Source organism: Pteronotus mesoamericanus, unplaced genomic scaffold (genome assembly GCF_021234165.1).
Source record: "Pteronotus mesoamericanus isolate MK-2021 breed Mesoamerican mustached bat unplaced genomic scaffold, CSHL_Meso_final contig_53, whole genome shotgun sequence".
Taxonomy (NCBI): Eukaryota; Metazoa; Chordata; class Mammalia; order Chiroptera; family Mormoopidae; genus Pteronotus; species Pteronotus mesoamericanus.
In genome coordinates, this window is record NW_026555195.1 from 6,895,385 (window position 1) to 6,906,810 (window position 11,426).

At 40.2% G+C, this 11,426-nt stretch overlaps 1 protein-coding gene across 1 annotated transcript in view; it reads right to left on the bottom strand.

Moving 5' to 3' along the window:
- Positions 1-10,853, bottom strand: part of NCAPD3 (non-SMC condensin II complex subunit D3) — a 55,953-nt gene extending 45,100 nt beyond the window's left edge. The window contains exons 1-3 of the mRNA XM_054579476.1: positions 10,771-10,853; positions 8,394-8,548; positions 5,742-5,904 (exon numbers count right to left, since the gene is read on the bottom strand). Coding sequence (XP_054435451.1) covers positions 5,742-5,904; positions 8,394-8,548; positions 10,771-10,834 — 382 coding nt within the window. The 5' untranslated portion in view covers positions 10,835-10,853. The remainder of the gene's footprint in view (positions 1-5,741; positions 5,905-8,393; positions 8,549-10,770) is intronic.
- Between the last annotated feature and the right edge of the window lie 573 nt (positions 10,854-11,426).

Consider the following 11,426-nt stretch of genomic DNA (forward strand, 5'->3'; position numbering starts at 1 on the left):
TAGCCGGGCTCAGTTAGCTCTAGAGTAAAAGCTATTTTAAATCTGCATTAAGACAAGCTGCAAAAAGATTAAGTTAATCCACCATTAACTGACTAGTAAAACATATTAAACTATTTAAAGGAAAACAACAAAATCAAGACACTTAATGACTTAACATTCAAATGTCCAGCATCCAATAAAAAGGCCCTTGGGCATGCGAGGAAGCAGGGACCTGTGCGCCTGATAGGAAGAAGAGTCAGTCAGAACCAGTCTAAGAAATAACAGAGATAACAGAACTGGAAGACAAGAACCTCCGGGCAGATACTATAAATAATTAAATATCAAGAATTAAAACAGTAACGAACAAAAAGAGAAGTGGCATTAAAACAGTAGCAAACAAAAAGAGAAGTGAAATTTTTTTTTTAAAGAATTAAACGTAACTTCTTGATCTGAAAATGAAAAATTCACCGGAGGGGCTTACCAGTGGATTAGAAATTGCAGAAACAAAAAATTAACAGACTCAGCAACTTGGAAAATATCAAGCAGTCTAACATGAGTAATTACCAATTACTCCCAGAAAAAGGGAGGGAAAAAATATTTGAAGAAATAATAACCGAAAAAATTCCAAATTTGTTAAAACTATAAATCCACAGACCCCAGAAGCTCAATGACCCCAACCATGGTAAACACACACACACAAAATCACACTAAAGCATAGATAATCTAATCAAATTGCTGAAACAAACTGACAGAGAAAATCTTTTAAGTATCCAGACTAAATAAAAGGACACAAAACAAGGAAACAATATCTCGGTAGAAACTGACATAAACTAGAAGACAACGAAATAACATCTTTAAAAACATCTGTAACCCTAGACTTCTATATTCAGCAAAAACATTCCTGAAGGTATAATAAAGTCATTTTCATAAAATCAAAATCCAAGACAACTGATGGCCAGCAGAACTATACCATAAGAAGGCGAAGAAAGCTTTTCAGGCTGAAGGAAAATTACATGGGATGAAATCTTTTAAATATAAGACACTTTTTTTTAATCTCAAATTCTTTACAAGATAATCCAAAGACAAATGTTGACTCCAAACTGTGGGGTTTATGACATGCAGGAATACAATGAATAACTACAATAGTACAAAGAAGAGGAGGGAGAAACTATACTGTTTTAAGGTTCTTACATTACTTACAAATTGTAGAATATTGTATGAGGTTACATTATTAAAAGCCCTTATTGTATACCCAAAGGAAACACCTAAAACACACACAAGCGCACACACACTAAGAAGTGTAGTTAATTAGCCAAAAGAAGAGATAACATGAGATACTAAAAAATACTCAATCCAAAAATAGAAAGAGGAAAAAATGGAACAAAGAAAAGATGGCACAAACAGGACAGAGCAAGATTGCAGAATCCCAATCATATTGATAATTACATGCAGTATATTTACCTGAACTGTCTAAAAATTCTCATAAAAAGGCACAGTGGATGATTGGTTGTCCCAGTGGATACAAAGCATGACTCAATGTTAAGCAGTCTAAAGCACACTCTTTAAATATAAACACACAGATAGATTAAAAATAAAAGCATGGGAAAGGATGTCCAACCAAGGACAAATCATAAGATAGCTAGAATTGGTATCTTAATATGAGACAAAGTAGACTTCAGGGCAAGGAATACGACCAAAGAGGGACATGACATAATACCAAAAGGTCAATTCATCAGGAAGATATATAATTATAAATATTTGTATCTTGCAGCCCTGACTGGCATGGCTCATTGGGTTGGGCACGGTCCAGCAAAGTGAAAGACGGCCAGTTGCCCAGTCAGGCCCCGGACAGGGGAGGGGATGGGTTAGGGAAGGGGAAGGCAGCATGTGAGAGGCAGCTGACTGATGCACTTCTCTCCTTCTCTTTCTCCCCGCCTTCCCCTCTCTCTGAAACGAAATAAAATCTTTTTAAAAAACTGACAGAATTAAAAGAAAAATAGAAAAACTGACAAGTATATTTGGAGATTTCAATACTGCTCTCTCACTAATTGATAGAACAAATAAACAGAATATCAGGAAGGCTCTAAGATGAACAACCTTAGCAACCAACTTGACATAAATGACATTTGCAGAACACTAGGTCCACCAAAGGCAGAATATACATTCCGATCAAGTGCAGACAGAAGATTTAGCATGTCAAACCCTATGCTGAACCACTAAAAAAACAAACAAAAAACCTCAGTAATTTATGTGCTCTGACCTCAACATAATTACAACAGAAATTCAATTAAAATAAGATTTCAAGGAAGTTCTCAACTATTTAAAAATTATTAGCCCTGGCTGGTGTGGCTCAGTGGATTGAGTGCCGGCCTGCGAACCAAAAGGTCGCTGGTTCGATTCCCAGTCAGGGCACGTGCCTGGGTTGTGGGCCAGGTCCCCAGTAGGGGGTGCACGAGACACAGCCACACACTGGTGTTTCCCTCTCTGTCTCCCTTCCTTCCCTTCTCTAAAAATAAATAAATCTTAAAAAAAAAAACAAAACATTAAACACTCTGCTAAATAACTCAGGTATAAGAAGAAATCACAAGATTAGAAAATTGCTTTGGCCTGAATAATGAAAACAAGTCACCAAAATTTGTGGGATACAGATAAAGCAGAACACAGAGAGAAATTTATAACATTATTTATATTAGAAACAAAGAAAAAATGTGAGAACAAAGATCTATGCATCTACCTTAAAAAATTAGAATAAGAACAAATTAAACCTAAAGAAGGAAGGCAATAGAGATAAGATCACTGACATGAAAAAATGGATAAGTAGGGTATAATCAATATAAAAAGTGGGTTCTTTGAAATGATCAATAAAATTGATAAATCTCTATCTAGATTGATGAAGGAAAAAAAGAAATAGAAATTACTAATATTAGACATGAAAGAGGACATATCACTACAGATTCCACAACCTTCTTTCAAAAGAAACTCCAAGCCCAGATGGCTTCACTAGTGAAAGCTACTGAGGAGGCTGAAAATAATGAATACTTTTCCTGCCACCTTCTAAGTTCTTCTAGTTGGACTAATAACCAAATTAACAGAGAAAAATTAACAAGGACAGATTAACAGGAGAAAATCAAATTTTAATACCTGTATGTGAAGAATTCGTATATGCATGGAAATTCCAAAGGCAACACTGGGTATATAAGGCATTTTGGACAAAGGAGAAAAGCGGGGAAGAGAGTGAGAATGTGTCCTTTACAGGTAGCTGAGGAAGAGCAGGAACACACACGGCAGGCAAATTGTTGCTAGGCAACTCAGAAACAACGAGACACCGGTGGTATCCAGCTAACAGGCCCCTGCCTGAAGCCCTTCCTATTTATCATACTTAATTCCAATTAGGTTAAGGGGAACGTGTTAAGATTTCCTTCCTGAAGCAGATTTTTCTATCTAAAATCTCTTGGGCAGGAAAGGAGGAAGGGTCAGAGGTTTCTTCTGAGTCTTTTGTTTCTTAATAATCAGCTTAAAATCAATATCCCAAAAGACAGCTTCAGTGGGGGCAAAACTTTGGTCTCCTTCACTACCAAAAATTTAAGAAAGAAAGAAAATCAATTCTTCCCAAACTTCCAAAACAATGAAGAGGCAACAGCACTACCCCAAACTCATTCTATAGTATTGCCCTGAAACCCAAGCCAGATAGACATCTCAAAAAAACAAAACAAAAAACCCTTGTGAATACAGATGAAAAAATCTTTAATAAAATATTAGCAAAACTGAACCTGGCAACATATCAAAAGGACTATACACTGTAACCAAGGTCATGTAAAATCAGTTTAACATATGAAAATCAATCAATGTAATATACTACATTATGAGCATAAAGAACAAAAACCACAATGATCATTTCATAGATGTTTTAGAAAAGCAAATAACATTTAATACCCTCTCATAATAAAACATTCAACAACGAGAAATAATAACCTAATAAAGGCCATCCTCAAGGCACCCACAGTGAACATCGTATTTAGGAACAGAAGACTGAAAGCTTTTCTCCTGAGGAACAGGACAAGATGCCCACCTCCCTGCTGCTATTCAGCACTGTGCAGGAGGTCCTAACCAGGGCAATAAGACAAGAAAAAGAAATAAAGGGCACCTAGATTGGAAAAGAAATAAAATTAGGTCTATTCATAGATGACATGATCTTATACATAGGAAATACTACTAGAACCAATAAATGAGTTCAGCAAAGTTTCAGGGCACAAGATCAATAATCAAAGATCAAATTGTACTTCTATGCCCTAAAAGTAAGTAATCTGAAAATGAAAGAAAAAAATTTCATCTACCAAAACATCAAAGGATGAAATTCTTAGGAATAAATTTAACCAAGGCAGTGTAAGAACTGTACACTGAAAACTGTAAAATACAATTGAAACAAATTAAAGACCTAAATAAATGGAAAGACATTCTGCGTTCACAGACTAGAAGACTTAACATTGTTAATATGTCAACACTCTTCAAATTGATGTACAGATTCCATGAATCTGTCAAAATCCCAGCTTTTTCCCCCCAGAAATGGATATGTAAATCCTAAATCATATGGAAATGCAAGGGACCCAGAATAACCAAAACGATCCTGAACAAGAACATATTTTTGATCAAATATTAAGTACTAACAGCATCCCAACCAAAACCCAGAAACATTTAGAAGCAGAAGATACGTCGGGAAGAGCATAACTTCCAGGAAAGCTGCGAACGGCCCCACGGTGAATAACAGCCGCCTCCCCTCTTCGGCTTCGGCAACCCGAGTCAGAAGGAGTGGCCCCCAGCAAGGGAAAAGGAAAGGGAAGCTGGCCTTCCAAAAACTGCCAATTTTCTGAGAGCCCAGTTAAAACTAAATTCTTCAGGAATTATTTTAAAAGTCATGGGAGTATTAACAATACAAATTAATATTCAAAACACTGTGTCTCATTTTACCAATTCCTAAACCGTAGAGATTAAATCCTTGACATTCATTACAAATGCTCTTACTCGAACAACGGGTGCAGCAAAGCTGACTAATCTTCTGACTTTCTTTTCTATTTGATAGCCTTTGGGCTTTCCAGCTCTACTCCCTTCTCTGTTTGGCCCTCGGCCCTCGGCCCTCGTCTGCCTTGAGTTATCACAGAGAGAGGAGGATGCATTCCCCGCTCACAGGAGGGCAGCCACCGGGTGCCCCGGGCTCTGACGGTGAAGGGAGTGAACAGTGCTCACAGTTTGCTCTCCCGCACTTCCCGCCACCAAGCACTACAACCAGGCTTCTGCTCTCTTGATTAGAATGTTTGCATGCGTTGTCCACACCATCCAGGGGAGCTACAACACAGAGATGCCCCACAGCACTTTTTCTCAGTCTGGACAGGCAGTCAGGAGAAGAGAGGGAAACATCAGAATTTCTTACTAGGGGGGGATGGGTGGCAGTGGAGCTCTTGTGGCTAGGAAACATTCTCCCTCTAGCCTTGTCCCTCCTGGATTGTTTCTAACACGGCGTAATACTAACACACACACACACACACACACACACACACACACACACACACACACACTTAAAGAAAAATGGAAAAGACACTTCAGGAGAACTTATGCATGGATTTCATAGACTTAACCTCATTTAAAGTCAGGGCACTCTAGGAGATGGGTGCCTACTGCTCTATTTTATGTCAGGAAACAAGAGCTCAAAAATGATGTAGAAAAATTTAAATGACAAAAGATATGTTCTATCATATCAAATTACATACCTGGTACTTCTAGTAGCAGGAAGTAAAGACCAGCGGCATGCAGGCCGTATTCTCGGTACTGCACATTGACGTTTTTCTTATGGACTGTTTGAACGAAGTGATAGAACAAAGCCACCAGCGCATGGTGAGAAATGCTGTTCTCAGTGAAGAAGGTCCAAATGACCTGGGGGAGGGGTAAATCACAAAAACCAATCATTGCAGAAATGGAAAAATCTCCTATTATTTTATTTTGATATTAATACTTAGTATCTTATAAAAGAGGAGAATAGAGCAGCCTAGCTCTTAATTATAAATATTTGCTACTTCAAAGGGACTAAAACAAAAAATTAAAAATGTACTATTCAAAATTACAAAGATAAGTCTATAAGAGATTTAGATAATTAAAGAAAGCTCTGCTAAGATTGAATCATATATATTTCTGAAATTATTAGAGCTAAAAACTACACTAAGACTTTTGGGGCACCATACAGTAGTGATTTACTCAGACAAGTTGTCCCTCCATCCGTATTAAAGGTGCCCAAATTCATCAATCCCTCTGATTCCTAGCTGAGGAAATCAGGTCAATTTACTTAAATTTAAAATGTTCTGTGGGCGATGGGAGTAAGAAAGGATCCTCCCTCAGTTGATTTCAGAAGTAGCCCACATGAGAAAGGAAATAAACCTTAGACTATAAACCACAATTTTATTAATTTTGTTACTGTTCCATGCTTTCTCCATTAAACACATGAAGAAGAAATGGGTTATTTCTATAAATCAAATGTAGCAGGAACTAAATATGGGTTACCCTTAAAAAAACGTAAGTCCACAAAAGTTCCAGAGGCAGACCATGTACCTCGGTTGCCCTGCAAGGACAGGGAAAGCGGCGGGTGATGCCGCGGCTTCGGCGCCGCGCTTGGCACAGGCCACGTCCCCGGAGGCGCCATTTGGAGTCGTTGCGCATCCTCCTCTCCTTTCCTATGAACTTCGGAAAGAATCCTCTCCTGCCTTAGAGCGGCAACGTCTTCATTCCTAACACCACCTTCATTCCTAACACCACCTCCGCTCCCGGAACCGCCTGTGACTGTATCCCGGCAGTTGCCGATGACAGTCTAAACACCTCTGCCCGCACTGCCTCGCCTCAGGGCGGCACCCGCCCGTCACCGCTGCGGCATTTGACACCTGGGCCACTTCCCAGCCGCCACGTCGGAATTCCGCGCACGTCTACGTGGTCCTCCTCAGGCCTCCTTCCACCAGCGTTCTTGGCTCTGTCCTGCGTCTCCTCTCCCTCACTGATCTCTGTGATTCAAACATCTTGAGCCAAAGGACTCTCTCATCTATTTTGTTGAATTTATCTTCTCTCCTGGTCTTCTGATTCATGTTTCCAACCACTAATTACACGGCCCTAAAGATCTCTTAACGAATCTCACATTCAAAGCCTAAAACTGAACTCATCATGTTTCCACTTGACCTTGCTCCTTCCCCATTACTCCCCACACCTTGGACAACTGCATCGCCCTCCTGGCTCTGAGACCTTGGCGATCTTTCACATTTTCCTTTCTCTGACTCGCTACACCCAGTCGATGTAGCACTTCACAGATTAATCTTGCAGATTTGCCTGCAAGTCAACACTACTCACGATTCTCTCAGCCTTCCCTACGTATTCCCTGTCGTTCCTCTCCCAGGGATGCCCCCAGAGAGATTTCTGCTAGTCGACACCCTACCCACTTGTGAAGGCTCCCCTCTGGCGACTTTCTTTCTGGAACCTTCCCAATCTTACCCTGCTCCCTCTTCCACATCCCTGTTGGATGGCAGTACACCTCTCTTAACAGCAGTTTTTACAATGCGGCTCACCCAGTATTTCCAGCTCTTCCCCGGTACTCAGGGTGGCACTGTGCTGCTCTGCCCTCCGGCCGCTGAACGTGGCTTCGGGCCATGCTTTGGGAAATGGGAGTAGGAGCTGTGAGAGCCAGTGCCTTCTTCTCTCCCTTCCCACACTGGGGCGGTCCTTGACGTAGGGAGGGGTTCTGTAACTTAATCATTTTATCTTCTAAGGTACTTAAAGTAGTACTTAGCGTTAGGCTTAATGTTTAACTAGATGATTTACTTTTTGAAAAGTGATGTGAAATTTGTAACTGAAATATTTTTTAATTTAAAGTTTTCAGATGTTAGTATCTAAGTATTTTTCATTCTGGTACCTGGTCCTTCAGGGTTTTGAAAAGCAGTCAATGAGTTAAATACTAATAAACACACTAGGTAGGACTCAATATTTAAAGGAACTCTCTATTCCAAAGGACTTTAACCACTTTTCATTTTAATAATACCAGATTTTTCTTAAAGTTAAGGCATGCTGAAATTGTTATTGCATTTCCCTTGGCGTTCTTTTCATATTTGGTTTAATCTGGTTTTCTTCCTTGTTTTGGCCTTTATTCTTTTCCTCTAATTTGCTGTTTAAAAAAAAAAAAAAAAAGTCACCCCTTGGGAAAAAAGGCCAGATTAATATCTTGAACCTTCTGGAGGAAAACTATTAGGATATTCCGAAAAATGACCCACATTCTTCATGCTACTTTCCTCTTACTCCTTATGAATTGTTCACTGAAGGGACTAAGCCTTAGACAATAATAACTTTCATATTCTACTTCTACACCTAAAGATGGCTAGCTTTATTTTCTTTACCTCTGTAGATCCATGTTCTTCGGTAGCAAAGTGGAAGAGACTTTCATAGAGTTTTGTGAATGCATCCAATCCAGTCTCTATAATATCTGCTTCTATGTTGGGATCCAAAGGTTCAGTCTCTGTGAAGTCCAGTTCCCAAACTGTGTCCACCCATTCTAGTGGGGAAATGGAATTCAATCAGTAAGTGCTCTATAGCAAGTAAAAAACCAATCATTTTTAGACTCTAGGTACATTCAAGAAGGGGAAAGTTTATTAGTCACAACTCACATTCATTCAATCATATAATACAGGTTAAGTATAATTCAGGGAAAGCAGAAAGGGTTAAGAAAATCTTTCATTTTTTTTTAAATTACAACTGACATCTGGTTATTAGTTTGGTTACCTTCTAAAAATATCAAGGAGGAAAACACTTTTTACACAGAACAGTTTTACATAGAATGACACTTCAAAACACTCAAAGATCAGCCTTTCCTATACATTCAACCTGGAGAAGGAAGAGGTTAATCCAAAAACTGCCCCAGATATCCCTTTGTAAAAACTTTGTAACTTAGTTAATAAGCCCAAATAAAATACTATATTGGGCCCTTGGAGAATAATGTATCATGTTTTTGAAAAGATACAATTTTCCTAAGAAGTTTAAATCAGAGGAGGAATGCGAGATCCACACTCAGAAACACTCAGTGATTTCAAAATACGCTGATGGAAAGAATGTATGTGAAAAGAATGTGATATTAATGCAGCATTCATGCTGAATTCCTTGCTAATCTCTCTTAACTCTAAACCTTCTCACATGTTTCTACCAAGTATCTTCCCTAATATTTTGCTAGTATGCCCTAAAACCTAAATTCAGGACCAGATGGAAACGGGCGGACCTCTCCAGCGTTATTAATCAGGTGCTCCTTCACGCTGCCTTCACAGATCTCTGCAGGAGAGATTCTTAACACATCTCTTCATCCCAGGAGTAAAACCTAGAGCGGACCAGCAACCCTGCCCACAGCCACCCTCACCTGTGAAGAGCAGGCAACCCCTGGGGCAGGAGGGGGAGGGAGAGAAGAAGGTGCACTCAGAACCACAGTTTATCCAAGGCCAGCCCCTTTCAGGCACCCAGAGGTCAAGGTTCTCAATTCAGGAATGTCAAAAAAGGGCTCGGATTCATGATGGCGGGTCTTGTGATTCATAAGACAAGACACAGGACGGTACAGCTTAAATCTTTGCACAGGATTGACTGTTTTAACATGCTTTAGTTAATTTTTCACTCACTCTCTTTCCTAGTCATTCTCATAACAACTACTGTCATCTTCCTAAAAATGTTCTTGTACCTTTTTCTGCCTCTTTTCTTCTCAGACATTCTCCCATTTATTTTATACACATATTTTAAATACATGTTTATAACTGCACACCAGTATTTCTGATCTCATTTCTGGATTACAACTACAAAGTCCCAATGAGAAAAGAAAAGATTTGGTGACAGGAAATCGATAAATTCAATAAACAATAGCTAGTACTATTTTTACAACGGGATGTGTGTTAAAACAATAACAGAAATGTAAAACATGAGCACGCCTAACAGAAAATACTTCTGGGAGAAGTGGAAGGGAAGAGGTGGAACGGATGACTCTTCTTTATTTAGACCTAAACATGCAAGTTTACCAGGGAAAGAAAAACAGAAAAGTGCGTCCTAGGCAGAGAGAACTGCATAACACAGCACAACGGGAAAGTATAGCCTGACTGGAAATGAACGAAATAGTTACAGCACAGAGATTAAATGTGAAGGGTCAGAGTTATTATTAGTATTTTTCAGCAGTACCAGGTACCAAATTAATCTTCACAAAATCTTATGTGAGGTAGATACTATATCCCTATTTGACAGATAAGGAAACCAAGGCTTAGTAAGGTTAAGCCGCTGGATGCTAAGCAAAGTGTAAGACCAGTTATCTCTCACTCCAAAGCTTATGCTCTTGGAAAAGACTGCACTGAAAAGTGAAGGTTTTTATATGGCAGGCTAGAGATTCGGTCATTTGTTTAGGAAACAAAGGGGGAAATATTAAAGGTTTAAAGACCTGACAAGTCGCATTTGTGTTTTCAAAAGTGGTCCTAGCGTGCAGATGTGCAGAACAGGAAGGGGAAAGCAGAGAAAACAGATGCAAAAGAACCAAAAGATACCGGGCAACTTAAACTCTTTTTTAACGTAACTCTTTTTCTAACTCTATTCTATTCTCGGCTCGCCAACGTCCCGGAGTGCAGACCTTGAGGGCCCAGACCTTTCAGAGAGCCAAACGCCCCACCCCCACTGCACCCCAGGCCTAGGCTGAAGAGCAGCACAGGCGCAAAGCACCACAGCCCTGCCTCCCCGAGGCTCGAGGCCTCGCTCCCTCACCTGGGCTGAGATCCACCGGGCACCAGGGCTGCAGGCCGCTCCCAAGGTCCGGCAGCGCCACCATGATCGCCCAGAAACCCGCACGCCTGCGCTGCGGTCAACTTTCAAAGCTCGCTCCCGCGCGCGCTCTGAGTCGTTCCTGCGGACCAGTCACAACATGCAGAATTTCCCACGAACCTATCAACGCGCCCTGTCGGCTTTATTATATTAACCAATCAGCAGGGTCTTCTACCGCATGCGCAAAGAATGGGGCGGGCCTAGGACTGTACATCAAGCCAAGGTTCCACGACGCGGTGTTTTATTTTTCCCTTTAAAGAAGAGGTTAAGAAATCAGTTAAATTTTAATAGCTCCTTTTCTGCCTCGTTTTTCTTCAGTGGGAGGGCACTTTAAAGAGAACTTGAGACAAGATACTTCCTGTAATAGACATCTCTGCGCCCCTGTCAAGTGGCATGTCATGTGTCAAAGGGCTACCATTACCCCGTCAAATAGCACTCAAACGCTGTGCATGTCCAAATGTGGATTGTACACTAACGTTTATCGAACAAAAACAATAGAGGAAAAGCAGGAAAATAAAGCATTGCGAAAGGATATCTGCAGTTCTCTTAATTTTACAGGATGTTGTGGGCCCGAATTCTGGAAAGAGGCCGTAGGTACC